The 18,554-nt window shown below is 41.6% G+C and overlaps 1 protein-coding gene across 3 annotated transcripts; it reads left to right on the forward strand.

The window, feature by feature from the left end:
• The first annotated feature begins 4,225 nt into the window (after positions 1–4,225).
• Positions 4,226–16,408, forward strand: siah2l (seven in absentia homolog 2-like). Of its 3 annotated transcripts, XM_079647373.1 has the most exons (5): positions 4,226–4,415; positions 5,255–5,364; positions 6,824–7,026; positions 13,191–13,370; positions 13,674–16,408. In XM_079647373.1, the coding sequence occupies exons 3-5, from the start codon at positions 6,832–6,834 to the stop codon at positions 14,043–14,045; spliced, it is 747 nt and encodes a 248-aa protein (XP_079503499.1). In that variant the 5' UTR covers positions 4,226–4,415; positions 5,255–5,364; positions 6,824–6,831; the 3' UTR covers positions 14,046–16,408. The 3 variants fall into 3 exon arrangements, with proteins under 3 accessions (XP_079503499.1, XP_079503498.1, XP_079503497.1); XM_079647372.1 differs by having other exon boundaries at positions 4,227–4,415; positions 5,255–7,026; XM_079647371.1 differs by lacking the exon at positions 4,226–4,415 and having other exon boundaries at positions 4,448–7,026.
• The last annotated feature ends 2,146 nt before the right edge of the window (positions 16,409–18,554 follow it).

Raw genomic sequence — 18,554 nt, forward strand, 5'->3', positions numbered from 1 at the left:
CATACAGAACCAAAACAAAACCTTAGTTTGTCTGAAGTTGTATTTTCTACTTTTTTCACGAGTGATTTAGTTTGAATATTTCTCAACATTGTGATGATTGCTTTTATTAAGAATTATTATTTATTATTAATGTATGTATTATTATTTCTTACACACACACACAGACACATACGACTTCCTCATCATGTGACACACAGGCGCGTCGTGTGCGTTATGTGACGTCACGGGGCTCCAAACAGAACCACAACAAAACCTTCGTTTTTCTGAAGTTGTATTTTTAACTTTTTTAAAGAGTATTTTAGTATACATATTTCTTAGCATTGTTATCAGTGATTTTATTTAGAATTATTACTATTTAATTTATTATTATTTCTCTATTTTTGGACATGCTTAAAACCAGTGTGTTTATTTACATGGTACTTGTATTTGTTTACAATTATTATTCTGGAATTTTGACTTTCCCCATGAGATTAAAGAAGTACTCTGAAGAGTTGGCTCGCCATAAGGCTCCATTATCTTTCATTGTTCATGTTTTTAATGACCTGTTTTCTCACAGGGTTAACAGCTATTTTCTTAAGACATTTTCCAACCTTTAACTCAAATCATAGTTCTTTGCTAAATAATTCATGTTTTTTAAAATCATTTTCTACCGCAAAAAAAGTTATATTTTCTTCTTAATCTCAGTATATTTAAATATAACTTCACTCCACCAGCTTGTACATAGACCAGAGGCCTGTACTACGAAGCCAGATTTTCGCTTAGCGGGCTAACTTCAGGGGTAACTCTGGGTTTCCGGTCCTATGAAGCTGGTTCTCTTTTTAGCGGGGTAGATCTCCATGGTAACTGATGCTGAACAGCTAACCTGGTCCGGAGCAGGTTAGGTTACAGGCTAAGAGCTCAACTCAGTGAAAGCACTGCCTGCTGACCAATCAGAGCTCAGTGTGCAGAGTTTAAGCGATCAAGTCATATTACAGGAGAAAGGAAATACAGAAAAGCTGCCGTTGCAGAAAGACGGCCGGCAAAAATCAGCGACTGTGTGAACGTGAACATGAATAGAATATCACCTCCCATCTTCAGAGCAATCTGACTATTATAACATTAGCGTTAAGAAAGCTTACTTAAATATCTGCCACAACATAAGTAACCGGATCAGAGTAACATTAAGTACAGTCCACGGCATATCACATCATAATGTATCATCTCCTTATCTGAGTCAGCTGAGCCGTATCTGGCCGTGCAACACTCACAGTGTCACATACTGTATGCAGAAGTATTATTTGAAGCAACACATTCAGTTGAGGAAACACTGGAGTCAAATGTAATGAAAGTCAGATGGTGTCTTAGACGGGGCAGTGATATCATAAACCTGTTCATGTACGCATTCAAACACTTGTTCTGTTACCAGCTGTATTCACCTTGCAGGTGCAGCTATGTGGCTTTGATCCTGGATACAGTGTTTAAGTCATGGATGTTTAAAGTTTAACTTCTTCATATGTCTAATATTATAGTTGACTTTTCATTCAGGAAGTATGACGCTGCGCTGTCAGTACGCTTCTCCATGTTTGTGATTGGTCAAATGTTGCTAGCCCCGCCCCTTTCATGTGAACGTGCACTCAGCCGGACAGAGAAACCCGAGCTTCAGTTACCGAGTTGATAACTAGCGTCGTAGGACCGCTTAGCGAGAGCGCGTGTGTTTTGGATTAGGTAAGCCGGGTAACTCAGACATATCCAGGGTCTGTTGAACCGGCTTCGTAGTACTGAGGCCTCTGCCCTCAAACGTTATCTTGGGTGAAGCTCATTAGCATATTGATAAATGCATCCCATAAGAAAGCGTGTTAAAGAAGGGATGAAAGGACTCTAATAATGCAGAGTATAATAATGTGTGATGATGTGGTGCAGGAGTCCGGGTCACGCCTCTGATTGCGTTACACATTAAAGTTGAAGTGAGCGCCAGAGGCCGACTGAAAGACGAGCAGTGAGAGCAAAGAGAGCCGAGAACACACTCAGAAAACACACAAATAAATCATAAACATGCATTAGCATAAAGTGATTTTATGTATTTCATTTAATCCCTTCATATTCACACACGTGACGTAGGGCTGCTCGATTATGGCAAAAGTCATAATCTCGATTATTTGGGTCAATAATTGTAATTGCGATTATTCATTGACTTTGAAAACATCCATTTATTTGCAAAAAATGTGAACAGCATGTTTTTAACAGTTGATTATCCTGAACTTTAAGAACAATTCAACTGAAAACCCCCCAAAAAAAAAAAAGAAAGAAAGTAGTAATAATAATAAAAAAATAATCGTTTTATTTCGATTACGTTATTTTCGTAATCGTTGCAAGCCATAATCGTAATCGCGATTAAAATACGATTAATTGAGCAGCCCTAACATGACGTTATAAATATCATCTTCTTGCACAAGTTGACTAACATTTGACCCTTGATTGGTTGATTTAATGACTGCTCTGTGACCCTGAAGCAAAAGCACCTCTTTGAATCTGGTAATATAGTAACTAGGGGTGTTTGTAGAAAGATAAAGTATGAGCACTGTGTCTCTGATCTGGTTTATAAGATATATCAACAACAACATGACGCCCGTATACAAGATGTCTCCGGACGTATCAACAACGTGACGTCAACAACGTGTGTGAAGAAGCAGGAAGTAAAAAGGAACTCACCTTGTGGTATAACCGGCAAGAGAGAAAGCCTTTGAGCTCCACACTGTTTCAGAGATAATCCTTGATAATCCATGATATGGCGTTTCATCACGGCAGCATTTAGTTTAGACAGTAGCTGCCGGGTCCAGCATGAGCCAGCATAAGCTCCGCCCCCTCTTATTTATTTTTTAAAAGCTTTATCCCCCAAATCATCACTTTAGAAACAGGAAGTGAAATAGAGGGAGATGAGGCATGGCTAATGGGTGATCTGTTTGGTGTTTGGAGCAAAACACTTCATAGACATGTTTTTATATATTGTTATATCTCTGAGACCTATGCTATAGCCTACACATAGCATGATAGGTGATAATATTATACATGTTGTTCGGTTACCTTGTGGCATTCAAGGATTTTTCCTTTTTTATGTGCAAGTGTTCAAAGTGTAATACCTCGTACTTCACTGTGTGTGTGTGTGTGTGTGTGTGTGTGTGTGTGTGTGTGTGTGTGTGTGTGTGTGTGTGTGTGTGTGTGTGTGTGTGTGTGTGTGTGTGTGTGTGTGTGTGTGTGTGTGTGTGTGTGTGTGTGTGTGTGTGTGTGTGTGTGTGTGTGTGTGTGTGTGTGTGTGTGTGTGTGTGTGTGTGTGTGTGTGTGTGTGTGTGTGTGTGTGTGTGTGTGTGTGTGAGAGACTGTGTGTGAGAGACTGTGTGTGTGTGTGAGACTGTGTGTGAGTGAGACTGTATTCAAAGTATTCACTGCAGTAACTGTGTTTCACCAGGAGGGGGCGCTCTTCTGACTTTCTTCAAATGTTCAAACGCTCTTTATTGTTCTCTGTGCTGCAGCACCTCTTTTCACCCTCTGTCTGAAACCAGAGCCCCTTAGCCTATCACGTACAATGTGTCTGAGCGCTAGCCAATAGGAGCGTGAGTGTAAAGTGATGTCACTGTTCTGGATGTAAACAAAGGAGGCACATCTGCTTCAAAGATCACATCCTTTATATATTATTAAAACATCTTCTCTGCGTTCGGTTTGAACACAGCGTCAGAAAGAAAGTGAAGGTCATGAGTGAATAAAGACAAACACACACACACACACACACACACACACACACACACACACACACACACACACACACACACACACACACACACACACACACATACACACATACACACATACACACACACACACGCGCGCGCGCGTGATGTAAACACTGCAGAGGAGAGACTACAGTGTGTGTGTGTGTGTGTGTGTGTGGACAGATGCTGGGAGGAGGAGGAGCGATACTCCTCCTTTATTCTCTCTTTCTCCCCGCCCCCACTCTGTGTGTTTTCAGCTGAGTGTGTGTGTGTTTGTGTTTTTCCAAGAGACGTTCACTGACAGGTGTGTGTGTGTGTGTGTGTGTGTGTGTGTGTGTGTGTGTGTGTGTGTGTGTGTGTGTGTGTGTGTGTGTGTGTGTGTGTGTGTGTGTGTGTGTGTGTGTGTGTGTGTGTGTGTGTGTGTGTGTGTGTGTGTGTGTGTGTGTGTGTGTGTGTGTGTGTGTGTGTGTGTGTGTGTGTGTGTGTGTGTGTGTGTGTGTGTGTGTGTGTGTGTGTGTGTGTGTGTGTGTGTGTGTGTGTGTGTGTGTGTGTGTGTGTGTGTGTGTGTGGTGCCTGGTCTCGTGACCACAGAAGAAGAAAACAGTTTTTTTTCCCCCTCTCTTTCTTCTTCTGCTGCAGCAGGAGAGAGAGAGCGGAGCTGCATTACTGCCGGTACGTGTGTGTGTGTGTGTGCTGATTGATTATGTATTGGTTGTTGTTGTTGTTGATATTTTTAGCACCTTAAACACTTGATTATTGATGAGTTCCTAGTAAAAGATGACTCGATCGTCACCTAAACAACAGACTGTTTTGATTGTGATATTTAATTTTATTTTCTAATATTTCTTTCCTGCAGAAATGTAAAGTGTGTTTCTGTTTTATATCATATTAACGTGAATATATATTTAAACATTCAAACGCATCCTTTAAGATTCTCTTTTCTGATATTTGATGAACCAAAAAGCTGCAGTTTTGTTATTCATGTCAGATTGAAATGTAACTCTTTATGGTATTTAGTTGTAAAACTGTAGTCAGTGTCTCCTCTGAAATGGGGTCAGCAGGTATCTTTGGTATTGTTTAGAGATAATGAGAAAGGTCCTTTGTCTCCAAACACACAGCATGTTGTGTCCTGTCTGAGGTATGTATGATGAGAGCAGAGCAGCTGGTGTTTAGTTTGTAAAAATACTTTAATTATTAATTAAATGTTCAAATTCTTTATCATTACCCTGATTGAAGACGAGATATTGTTATGTTTTGGAAACCTTATACTTGCCAATAAACCAGATATATTGTGATATTACCCAGCCTTAATTCATACCTAATAGCATATTCAGAGTTCATTGGACATCATTTCTGCCTCCGATTTAACCAGAGCTGCTATTTTAATTGACTATTTAATAAAAAAGGCCGTATGGTTTTGCTTCTCGTCCTCGACGGTGTAAAAAGGATTTATTTCCACATGTGACGTGATGTTTTAATCTCTGATATCTGATCTCCACGTGTCCCTGCAGTCTGCTCAAACAGCTGCTGCCTGATCTGTTCCTACGGAGAGCAGAGAGGGACCAAAACATAGAGAATCCCTAGAAATCTGACCCTGGATTAAGGACACGAACCAGCTCTGGTGAGAAACGCAGCTATAGTCCACACCAGTACCAGTGGAATTAAACCCCTTTCTTTACCAGTTTAAACCATTTCAACCAAAACAATAAATCCCATCCACTAAAAACACTCATTTTCATCACTGTTAGCATACCGGTTTCTCCCGGGAAGATAAATGGGTCTTAATTTGCGATTGAATCCAGATGTTTTTCTGCTAAAAACAATACATTTGAACACATCACGATAACGTTATAATTTACTTTTGCGTAATATAGTTTTTACTGTAAAATGCACCACAATGTAACCTGGCTCAACCGCATGCTAACGGCTAACAGCTAGCTGCTAACGTCAGCTAACAGCTAGCTGCTAACGTCAGCTAACAGCTAGCCGCTAACGTCAGCTAACAGCTAACCGCTAACGTCGGCTAGCTCTTCTGCAGATTTCAACTCAGATTTAGAGTCATGATGCAAAGGCTTCAGCGTCCTATGCACAGTAACTAGAGCGTAGTTTTGGCAATGACACATTTATTATGATCCACTTAAAAAAAAACATTAAAAAAGGCATTAAAATGTGAGAATAAATAAACTTAATTTATCTAGTTTACACGCTAACCTCTTGCTAACGATGTCGTATGATCACGGAAATAATGGGGTTCGTTGACGGGTAGATTGTGAGATCACTGAGTTTAAGACTATTTGTATCGTCCCTGGCATGCCATTAACCAATTACTGTGACATCATCAGAACCCGCCGTCGACTTGGTGTCTGTAGTCTGATATGCAACCACAGCTAATTTTTTTATTTAACCTTTATTTAACCAGATGAAAACATTGAGACAAAATCTCATTTACAATGCTGACCTGGCCAAGAAGGCAGCAACGTTACTCGTTCTAACACATAACACAGACATGTCAAATACAGAGAACACAACTAAGTAAACAAAAGAGGAAAAGTAGTCTCTACATAGAGCACATTAGGAGAGTAAGAAAGGTTCTACTTATTACTGCAAGAGCAGCTGGTGGTAAGGACCTCAGACAACTTCAATTTAAAACATGCTATAGAGACGAGTGCCCTCAGTTTGAGGCTTGATTGAAGGTCATTCCAAGGACCATAATGAAAGAGACTCCTTTTCCCAGCCTCAGTCCGCACAGCAGGAACCTGGACCCGTATCCAGGCACTGGGTCTGAGGTTGTGAGAGTCACAAACTGGAGCAGATCTGGCTCATATGTAGAGTGGAAGCTTAAATGGCTTTATACATGAATAAAAACCAATGCTGCATCCTACGCATAGTGAGTGAGGACCATCCAGTTAGGCTATACAGTGAGCAGTGATGAGTCCTATGGGGTGCATCTGATATATAACGCAGTGCAGCATGGTAGAGTGGGTCAAGCTTGGCCTAATCAGGTGCTAACTGACGTTTGTGGCCTCAGAGTTTGTAAGTAATCCTGGCCTGTGTGTATATGTGTGTGTGTGTGTGTGTAGTGTGTGTGATGCTGTGCCCGGCCTCGTGCCTGCCTCTCCTCCGGGAGTTGGGTCAGTGGCGTTGTCTGCTCGGTTTTCCCCGTCACCATGGCGTCGCTGCAGCTAGCACCGCGGGGCTAACGGCTAACAGCGGACAGCAGCAAGGGTCAGAGGTCAGGGGCGGCCGACCAATCGGACGCAGCAAACCGCTGACGGGCAGACAGGTGAGTCCGCAGGTGACCAGGCTCTCCTGCTTCAGTGGATCTGTTTGTTGTTGCGCTCAGGGAAGAGTCCAATAATCTCTAGGAGTGTTTTGATTTGATCGTCAAACGAACCTTCAAAATGTCGCTATCAAGAGTTTTTTGGGGCAGTTTTGTGAATTCACTCCACGAAGCGCTGTGTTTGAATCTCTCTCAAAAGAGTCCTCTGTGCTGAAACACTGAGATCACAACATGAGATATGAATTCCCTTTTTATGTATTTCTCAGTTTGCGTACTCCTGGTCTAGGAGTTGAATGTGGATCCCTTCTTTCTCCGCCCTCTTGGCTAACAAGCGTTTTGCACCTATGGGTTTATTCAATATTCAATACGTGTGCATGCACTGGTTCATTTGATCACATCATTGAGCAGTTTGTTGTGATTGGCTGCTGCGTAACATTGCTTGCTGGCTCTCTAGCTAACAGGTGTTATAGTCACTTCCTGTGAGGGCACGGCAGCCATGTTGGATTTGACTCAATGCTACACGGTCAAAATCCGCGCTCTGCTTCAGTATTCAAAATGTACGACATGCATTGAACTGACTATGGGAATTGAGACAACAGTCAAACCACTATCTAGCTTTGAATTAGTTTTATGAGCAGGGTTTTGTCTGCGCCGGGTAAATTACTTTATCTTATATCAGCCATCTTATGGAAACAAGACGGCAAAGAAGCTATTTAGATATCTTTCAGGACTTTGAACATCAATGTGTGCCTTTGGTCCATCCATACATGAAATGTAGGCTTCTGTCTGCACTAGGTAGCAGGAGCGCTGTGCCCTCAAACCAAAATGCAGATTTCCCCCGTAAAATGTTAAAGTGATGCCAGAAAACAATATTTCTCTCAAAAACTATAATTCCTCCGCGGGGTCTTAAAAAGTATTAAAAGTTGATAAATCAATTTAGCGAAAATGAAGACTATTTAAAAAGTATGTGGAGCTGACAACTGAGCGGCCCGACCAAGCAAGTAGGCAGAGGCACAACGTCCAAAGATACAACCCGGTGTGGGCGTTTATTAAATACACATATGATATGACACAGCCTCAATCTGCTGCCCACGTGAACACAGTCACCAGCCACCACAAGGATCTCACACACTGCTACCAGCCAACACAGACTGCACCTAAATACACACACAGACTAACAAGACACAGGTGGGGGGGGGAGGAGACAACACAGGGCACCAGGTGCACACAATCAGCAACAGACATGGGGAAAGGGGAACACGTTTCAGAATAAAACCAGGAAACGGAGACAGACAAACTAGTTACATAAATGACATATATTCCCCTGCTTCCTGTGCAATGTTTGTAGTGCTATATAACCCGTAACGGAGGCCGAGATCTACGCGCCCAGAGGTCACCTCCGTTACAAAGTATTAAAGGGCATTTTCCAAGGTGTTACATTTTGTATCTTGTTTTCAATAAGTATATAAATGGTCCAAAGAGGTTGTATTCTACAGTCTGCCTGAATGTAATCATTGCGTAGGTGTGTAGTGTGATTCTGTGTAGTTTATTTATGGCATCCCGTTGGGTTTGACGTCATCTGAACAGGACATCGCACGCTCACTGCTTGATAGCACGAAGGCCCGTTTACGCCGGTTGCTAAGCAACATCGTTATGGGGAAATGCAAGTCTGCGTCCAAATGGTTGGAAGATAAGGAGGAAGGACAATCAATACTGTATATAGTCAATGTGAGGTCAAGTGTGTCGCCAAGGTAACCGGTTAAAACTCAAAGTGGAGATGAGGTCTTAAAATGTATGGAAAGGGTCTTCAAAGGTTCAAAGGTCTTCAAAGGTCTTCAAAGGTTCAAAGGTCTTCCATGTGACTTCAGGATTCCTGCGTATACCCTGGTTGTTGTTTACGGACTTCATGTTCTCGAGATAATTTATATATCTTATAAACAAGATCAGAGACACAGAACTCACACTATATCTTTCTACAAACACCCTGATGAGCGTCTTAAAGATGCTACTGCTCAGTCACACAGGAAGACAATGGTTCAAGCTGTTTACTTCCAGAACACAGCATACCCCTCAGCCTCTGAAGACGGACACGTCGTACTGTTTGAGAAGCGTAACCCAAACACAGCACCTGGCTCTGGGTTTTCAAACTAACCTTTATTCACAATTGTCGATAGCAACGGTATGCAGCGCTTTGATTTCCTATTCACACGTTCTCTGTGAGCGCAGAGGTTTAACATCGCAGAGTTTAAACCGTAGTGCGACGGGTCTTCATCTGCTTTAGAAATGACTTCATTATCGATCTGAAACTGACTCCACTGATATTCTCCTGATGACAAATGAAGCACGATGGAGGAATCCGTTTACCTCTAATCCATTTATATATATACACACACACACACACACACACACACACACACACACACACACACACACACACACACACACACACACACACACACACACACACTGATTGGTATTGATCGTGGTGAGTTTGTTTCTTGCTGGGTTTCAGTTTTCAGGAGGTTTTAATGTATTTTAAAGTTCTTTGTTAAATGTGAGAGAGGGTCTTCTGTCCTCCAGCAGCTTGTTGTTCTTCAGGAAGCTGCTGAATATTTAATCAGACTAACAGTGAACCTCCTGCAAGGCACACACACACACACACACACACACACACACACACACACACACACACACACACACACACACACACACACACACACACACACACACACACACACACCTAATATACCACCCCCGAAAGGCCAACACTCTTGAATCTTGAATGTTTTCTTTGTACTGTTTCTGATTTTATGTAAAGCGTCTTTGAGCATTTGGAAAAGCGCTATAAAGATCCAATGTATTATTAATATTAATATCCCAGTATCCACACTGACAGTTGCCTCGTTCCACCAGTTCTTCCTGTTTCCACCGCAGTGGGGCCAGCTCTAATATACCTTGATACCGCACATAGGGAAGGTGCATAGCCATAGTATAGGCTCGTATAGAGGCGCAGTGGGCTAGAGCATTGATCTTCCGATTAAGGGCCGTCTGGGAATACCGGTTTGAAACCAGCCGCTGCGACACACCATTGTGTCCTCGGGTCTAAGACACTTCACCCTAACTCACTGCTACATGTCTGATATGTGTAATATGTGATGTGAAGCGCTGTGGTTCAAGATTCAAGGCTTTAGCTACAGAGTCAGTGAACATCTTTGTTGCTCCTCCAACAGGGCAACACAATAAAACAGGTACAGTCGTGGAAGTAAATACAAATAGAATAGAATAGGGAAAGATTTGAGCATTTGGAAAAGCGCTCTAAAAAATGTAATGAATACTTATTATTAATTATTATTATTATTATTATAAGGTTGGAGAAGACGCTCTTTAATTTAATCTGGCTTCCTATGATTTAATAGCAACATAGGCACCGACTGGATGCAGTACCCGTTGTTGTTGAGAATCAGCGAGGTAAACAGTGATGTCATGACGCAGCACCAGTTGGGCTCTGGGTGGTGGAAACACAACTGGGGCTAAAAAGAAGAACCGGTTCGGATCCAAAAGAGCACAGAGCTAGAACTGGTTTGGTGGAAAGGGGGATCTTACCCCTTTTCCACCAAACCAGTTCCAGTTCAGAGCTAGTGCAGATTAAGCACCGGTTCTTCCTGTTCGGACCAGCTTTTTAGTACCTTGATAGATACGGAACGTAAATAGTCATCGTATAACGTTGGAGAAATCGTTATTTTATTTAATCTGGTTTCGTACGATTTAATAGCAACACGAGCATCGACCCGACGCAGTACCCCACTGTTGTTGTTTTTGTGGAAACACAGCTGGGGCTTACAAGAAGAACCGGTTCAGAACCAGTAAAGCACGGAGCTAGAACTGGAAACGTTAGCCCCTTTCAAGATTCAAGATTCAAAGCTTTATTGTCCTTTGCACAGCAGCTACGGTGTAGACGTGTCACAGGCTCCTCCAACAGAGAAACATGTATGAAGGACATAGAACAAATAAAACAGATAAAATAGTCCCTGTCCCTCCAAACCGTGATTCCTCCCCTCATGTTTATGGAGGAGAGGATCAAACAGCATCACTAAAGAACCCCCCCCCCCCCCCCCCCCTCCGGTCTATCTGTTGTTCAGGATGAAAGAGGTGGGGGTGGGGGATCCTCTCTGTGACCTTCAGCGTCTCTTGATATTTGAGCAGAAATCTGAAGCCATAAATATATAAATCTGTATCTATATATATCTGGATCATTTACAGGGGTAGACATTAAGGGTAAAAAGCCACTGTCCCTCCGGGCCGGTGGAATTGTGTTATCACTGGCCCCCCCCCATTGTAACCACTGCCCCCCCCCCCCCCCCCCCATTGTAACCACTGGCCCGGAGCATTCGTCCAAAAATAATCGACTAATAATGAATAAAATGAACACATTTGTTGCAATAGTAATTTATGCACTAACTACATTACTACTTGTACTACAACATTTGAATCATCAGTTCTTCCTCATTTTCCTCAATTGTTCATATTTGGTTTATTAAAATAATGATATTGTGGTCATTGTTTAAAAATGTCTGCTATTATTATGAGTATTATTATTTGTATAATGCGCTTTCTGCCTTCCTGTTATTAGGAGTTAGAAATGTAATGGCTATGTAGTAGATTAGATTAGAACCTTCATTATCCTAAACTGCTGGGACATTTCCCTAAAGCCAATACCTTTATATTCTCTACTCTTCACTTCCTGTCAGCATAGGTCGGCATTGATGTACAGAGCCGACAGAAGACCTTGTTTATATTGGCATCATATTGAGAGGTGACGCGTCCTAAAACCAGGAAGTAAGCTGCTGGTTCCCTCGACAAAAAGCAATGGGATTTCTCCACAGGGTTTTGGAAACTAGCTGGAAATAAGGTCTGTAGAAAACAAACCTGTTTGATCAATGCACGTTTTGTTCAGCCGGATAATCTCCACATGTCTACCCTACTTTTATAATTTTCGAATCATAAATCTAATCGATAGATTATAAAAGGGTTTTAGGACGCGTCACTGCACCACTCCATCGATCAAGCTGGCTGAAACGTTCTCTCCCTCTTCTTCTCATGCTACCTGTCACTCTCCTTTAACTCCTGCGGTGATTTCTTTTATTTGAAGATTTTTTTGTTTTTTTACCGCTGGTATTAAAAACATTTTGGCGAATGGTTAGGTGGCCCGATAGTCTGTAGTGAAGGAGCGCGCTCCCGCTCACGGGAGCCTGCTCACGCTGCGCTCCGCAGCAAACAGCTGTTTGCTTTTCACCCAACAACGACAAGCGACTCACGAAACGCTATGTTGTAGCGTTAATAAACGAAACAATTTAACACAATTGCTAGTCAAAATACCAATACCATAGGAAACATTTTTTTTAAAACAATATTTTTAGTGGCCCGAGCGGGCAAGTGGAAAGTACGTTATGCTGGCCCGGGGTGTCCAAATAGTGCTTCCGGGCCAGCGGGCCATTTATAATGTCGAGCCCTGATTTACATTAATAATGAGTGAATTATGAATCGTGATGTTTCTCAGCCGGACGGAGGAGGGGCGCTTTTAAAACGGTCATAAATGTATTTGTGCATTTCTCTCTTTATTTCCCCCAGATTAATAATCCATTTTTATGAAATTTGGGGAAAATGCAAAACAAATTATTATTATATATTTTTATAAAATAATGATTTTAAATAATGTTTGGAATTAAATATTTAATTACACTTTCCCTTTCTTAATTTTTGCATTTATAAACAAAATCAGTTAGTATTATTGCATCACCTGTTAATGGCCTTACCATAAATACAGTTCATGCATTCAGGTGCACTCAGATCCTAGTGCTATAACGAGCGCACTGGGGCGTGACCAACCACACAGACACTTATGGACATAGGTTACTATATAAAAAGTGTGCAAATGTATTGAGTATCCTATCCATGTGAACATGTGTTAAGTGGGGGGTGGACCTCACACCCCCAAGGGGTTGAAGGACACAGAGACCCAGAAGTACTTGTACTTTATTGTATGATTAGTAAGACAGATGAACAGATCGCTCCAGTGCGTTCCGACACCACCACACCCCTGGGTACACTACATGCAGCTGATGGCACCTGTGTAGTATATTAACCTCATATATCTTCCCCCCCCCCAGTTCTCGTCGGCCGGCTGCCTGCTCTCTCTGCACCACAGCGAGAAGCCTGAGCACGAGGAGGTGTGTGAGTTCAGACCGTACACCTGTCCCTGTCCTGGAGCCACCTGCAAGTGGCACGGAGCTCTGGAGGCTGTGATGCCTCACCTGATGCACGCCCACAAGTCTATTACTACACTGCAGGTACACACACACACACACACACACACACACACACACACACACACACACACACACACACACACACACACACACACACACACACACACACACACACACACACACACACACACACACACACACACACACACACACACACACACACACACACACACACACACACACTCCTGCACGCTGCAGCTCAGACACATTGCTTCCTCACTTCCTGTCCCCTGGTCTGTAAGTCAATGGTTTCCTGGATGTGTTTTTGGGTGTGAGCCTGTAAACGCTGTTTAACTCAAAGTGACTAAATGCTTGTCTCCTCAGGGCGAGGACATCGTGTTCCTGGCGACGGACATCAACCTGCCGGGCGCGGTGGACTGGGTGATGATGCAGTCGTGCTTCAGCCACCACTTCATGCTGGTCCTGGAGAAGCAGGAGAAGTACGAGGGTCACCAGCAGTTCTTCGCCGTCGTTCTCCTCATCGGAACCCGAAAACAGGCGGAAAACTTCGCCTACCGCCTGGAGCTCAACGGGAACCGGCGGCGGCTCACCTGGGAAGCGACGCCGCGCTCGATTCACGACGGAGTTTCCGCGGCCATTATGAACAGCGACTGCTTGGTTTTCGACACGTCTATCGCTCACCTGTTCGCCGACAACGGGAACCTGGGCATCAACGTCACCATCTCCATGTGCTGAGGTCAAACAGACTGCTGCAGTAGAGACGATTTTTATCGAGAGAGATGGAAGGATGGAAGGAGTGAAGGACGTTCGGACGCCGACTCCTCAAAGACAGGGATTCTTTTTTTCCCCGTTCTCCATAAAGAGCTGCAGAAATATAGCATTTACGTTTTTTTTTTTTTTCGTCTTCGCAATATTCTCTCCGCAGACTGAGAGTGGGACTAAAACTGGATGTTTCAGAGCTGCAGAAACATATACTGTTTAATGTATGGAGGGAGAAAACTGCCAAAATAACAAATACATAAATAATGTGAAGTTGATAATAAGCCGTTAAATGCATTAAAGTCATTAGATGTGCAGGTAAGCAAGGATTCATTGATGAATATGATATAAGTTAATATTTCTGTTTACATTTTTTATTTGCAGTTGAATCAGTTCATTTGTTATCTGTTTTATTTGTTTATTTTGGCAGCTTTCGTCCTCCGTATTTGCCCGACCAGATATGTTCATGTTCACACTGTACCATGTCTCTGCTCTGTATGAACTATAAAAGCTAATCCATGGGATCCGGACTTTTTCAACGTGTTTTAAACAATTAATAACGGACGATATTTCCTCATCAGGCGTTTCAAACTCTCCAAAATAAAGTTTGAAATATAATAATTAAATACGGGATCAATTAGAGCGTGAAGAAGAATAATGTGAACACGTTCATCATCATCATCATCATCATCATCATCATCTTCTTCTCAGATGAAAACAGAGACTCTGTTTCAGCCGCCAGCGCCTTAACTTTTCTACCAACCTCTTCCTCCTCATCCTCCTCTTCCTCCTGGATTCAAACACTGATGGACGGACGGTCTCCTCTTTATGGGTACACATATAATGGTCTATAAACCTTTGTGTAGCAGCGGAGCACAAACATCTGGAACCTCACAGGGTTTCCTCTGAGTTTAACACGCCATTAAACACGGGTTTAAAGTCAGATTTCTAATTCTGAAAACCACATGAGCTCCACACTCAAAGGAATACAGTTTAGAATCAACTTGAACAACAGAGACTGCTTTAGTGCCGTTTGGAGCACATTTAAAGGTCTCTAAACGGGCCAAAGTCTGGATATAAAATACGTCTTATTTGGTCTTATCACATGCTACCTGGTGCACGGGCGTGTAAATGTCGAATTGGAGAAGAGAGGGTTGCTTATATTTAAATGTGAGTATCTTATTGCTGTTCAAAAAGGTCTGCAGGATTTTTGAAATATTTTAAAAATAATAACTTGAGACAAACAAGTGTACATTTGCTGAGAAGAAATATTTAGAAAATGTCTCATTATCATTTGATAAAAAAGCTCAAATATATATTTGGGAAAAGTTTAAATTTACTGAGCAAAAAGTGAATACAAAATGTAGGTACACACACACACACACACACACACACCTGATGCATGCTCACAAGTCCATCACCACACACACACACACACACACACACACACACACACACACACACACACACACACACACACACACACACTACTACTTACTACATTTCCTGAAAAACAAGAAATATGTAATATTTTGGTTTAAAAAGTCTGAATAATTTGAGACATAAATATTTTATTTGTAATCGTAGTTATTCAGGTGAGGCGGTCGCTAAGCCTGATACTGTCTTAATTGGAAGAGAAATGTTTACCTAGATAATCGATTTGAATCAATTAACCCAATTATTCTCCCAATAATAAGCTTTTTCTTGAAACTCTGACTTTTTCTTCAAAATCTCAAAATTCTGATTTTCCCCTCAAAATTCAAAATATGTTTTCCACTTTTCCACTGCATCGTAATTATTCACTCTTAATTAAACGGGCATAATGAACCCAGAGGAAACTCCGCCCCCTCTCTCTCTCTCTGACTATAACCTTTACAACCCGCCGACTTTCTACGAGATGTTTTAAAATATTGTAAATGAAGTTAAAACGAACATTATATTTTATAGAAACGAAGAGACTGCGACGTTTATTGTGTTTTGTTCGATAACGATGTACAGATGTTTTACTTCTTTTTTTAATGTTTCTGATGTTGTTGATTCTGATTCATCAAAACACAAACTAATGTTGACCTTTTATTGGATGATAAAATGTAGTGAAAAAGACTCAATCAATTAAAAGTAATTCAAATATAATCCTTTAGTTACATTTATTTGGGATGTTTACATTAGTTATAAATCTTCTGCCTGATCGAAACAACTCTCAGAAGCTCATTTCAGTCGTGGCAGATGATCATGAATTCAATATAAAGACGAGTTTACTTCTCCTGATGAAACGAGGTCATTAACATTTTATCTGTTCAGTATTTCTGTGATGTTTCATAATAAACGGTTGCAGTTTATTTTTGTGTGAATCTGAGCTTTAATCAATTCTACATCACGGAGCCGGCCGACCTATCAGAGCAGACTGCGCTGTGGTTTCAGACAGAGGGGGTGTTTCTCAATGTCAAGGAAGGATCCTCCAGAGCCACTATTTCAAGGATGCTACGTCATCGAGTCCCGCCGAAGGACGGTTCCAATGTCCAGGATCCTTGGAGTTCTACCGAGGCCGGCGTCCTTCGTTGCGGGAAATTTCGAGGCTGCACATGTGTATCCTCCGCGGTCTTAAAATCCCCACAATGCTTTGTGCACGGACCAATTTCCAAAAATCTTTAGCGGAAATCGTGCTCCATTCAAGGAGGGGCCTCGCATATGACGCACACTTGCACACTTGCTAGCCTGTCCCATTCTTTGTTTTCCGAGGCTAGGAAGGATTCTTGAAACACCCAGGGTGAAAAGAGGAGATGCAGCACGGGCAGTGTGAGAAAATCAGAATTCTGACTTCATACAAATATTAAAATTCTTACTTTTTGCATAAAATCTCAGAATTTGGACTTCTTCCACAAATTCAGAATTTTTTCACAAAATGTTGAAATTCTTACTTTTTCTCAAAGTCTCAGAAATCTTTTTTTTTTTCTTAAAATTATGATTTTTTTCCCCTCAAAATGTAAAAAATCTGAATTTTTGCACAAAATCTCACAGTCTCTTCACAAAATCTCTTAAATAAGTTTTGCATTTATGAGAAACAATGATGTAGCTGGATATTAAAGCAGAAATATTTTTTTGCGAAAATGCATTTAGCAACAAGTTAGCACAATTGTGAAACTCGCTGCCTTTTACGTAAAATCCATTTGTATATTTTTTGTACAAATGATTTAAAGGGAACCTATCATAAAAAATGCACTTTTTTATGTCTTTTCTACATCAACATTTGTCCCCGGTGTGTCGGGGAACTCACGCAGTGTCAGAAAATAAAACCCTCTCTCTCTTCCTCCGTACCCAAATCTCTAAAAACGGGGAACAACGGAGCTGATCCAGATTTGCGTCCGATATGACGTAATATCTGAAATGTGGACCCACGGCCCTATCAGAAACGTTGCTATCAGAAACAATGCCCGACTGTTTTGGACGTAATATGGTCGGTGTTTACATTAGCATGGCTAACACTCAGAGCTAACCTGTACTGGAGAGCATGTGTGTGAAGAAGCAGGAAGTAAAAAGGAACTCACCTTGTGGTATAACCGGCAAGAGAGAAAGCCTTTGAGCTCCATACTGTTTCAGAGAGAATCCTTGATAATCCATGATATAGCGTTTCATCACGGCAGCATTTAGTTTAGATCAGTGGTTCTCAACTGGTCAGGCCTCGGGACCCAACATTTCAAACCACTCAAATCTATTCAACAAAAAATTGTGCTGTAATATATATATACGCTTTTCAGCATACATTATTAGTTAAAGTGAAGTACAGTGCATATATCCCTTCTCTCCCTTCACAGAACTAAAGCACGCTTTTAAAAAAGGTTTAATGTAATGCTGTCAAAATTATCGCGTTAACGGCGGTAATTCATTTTTTGAATTAATTACGTAAAAATATTTAACGCATTTAACGCATGTGCAGAATGGCCCGCCCCATACATCCCACCAGCGGCAGCGCCAGGGTATGGCTGGGGTAGGCTACACCCATACCAAGAAATGGCTTTGCCCCACCATGACAAATGATGTTAAATTAAGCAAAATAAAGTCCGCCAACTTGCGTGGAGTAAATTGCACAGACAGCAGTTAGTAAGATTGGTTTCAGTAGCCACTTGTCTGGAAATACCGAAGACTAGAAACGGTTTTAAAAACTTTTGTCACGTAGTGATCGTCTTCTCAATAGAACATCTTTGATAATGTCTTCTGGCCAATCAGAATCAAGATAACGGCGTGGTGTTGTTGCAGGAAGTCCCGACGGAGAATACTTTAGCTGTAGTACATCTCTATACATCGATACAACATTACGTGTTGATAGAACGTAATGACATAAGACCCCACGGTTTGATGATTGATAGGTGTGTGGGCTGTCTTTCATTTTGACACACAGAGCAATGTTATAATAAACATACTGTATGTTAAATGGATATATCCGCCTTCTTTCATTTATCTTTCCATTCCCACAACAATATACATAAA

This window comes from Notothenia rossii (assembly GCF_949606895.1).
Source record: "Notothenia rossii genome assembly, chromosome: 9".
NCBI classification, from domain to species: Eukaryota; Metazoa; Chordata; class Actinopteri; order Perciformes; family Nototheniidae; genus Notothenia; species Notothenia rossii.

Excerpts from the sequence above, each read along its gene's own strand:
- siah2l (XM_079647372.1), top strand. The coding sequence starts at position 6,802 with ATGTGTGTGTGTGTGTGTGTAGTGTGTGTGATGCTGTGCCCGGCCTCG. Across the intron at positions 7,027-13,190 it reads AACCGCTGACGGGCAGACAG|TTCTCGTCGGCCGGCTGCCT; the intron begins GTGAGTCCGCAG and ends CCCCCCCCCCAG. Across the intron at positions 13,371-13,673 it reads AGTCTATTACTACACTGCAG|GGCGAGGACATCGTGTTCCT; the intron begins GTACACACACAC and ends TTGTCTCCTCAG.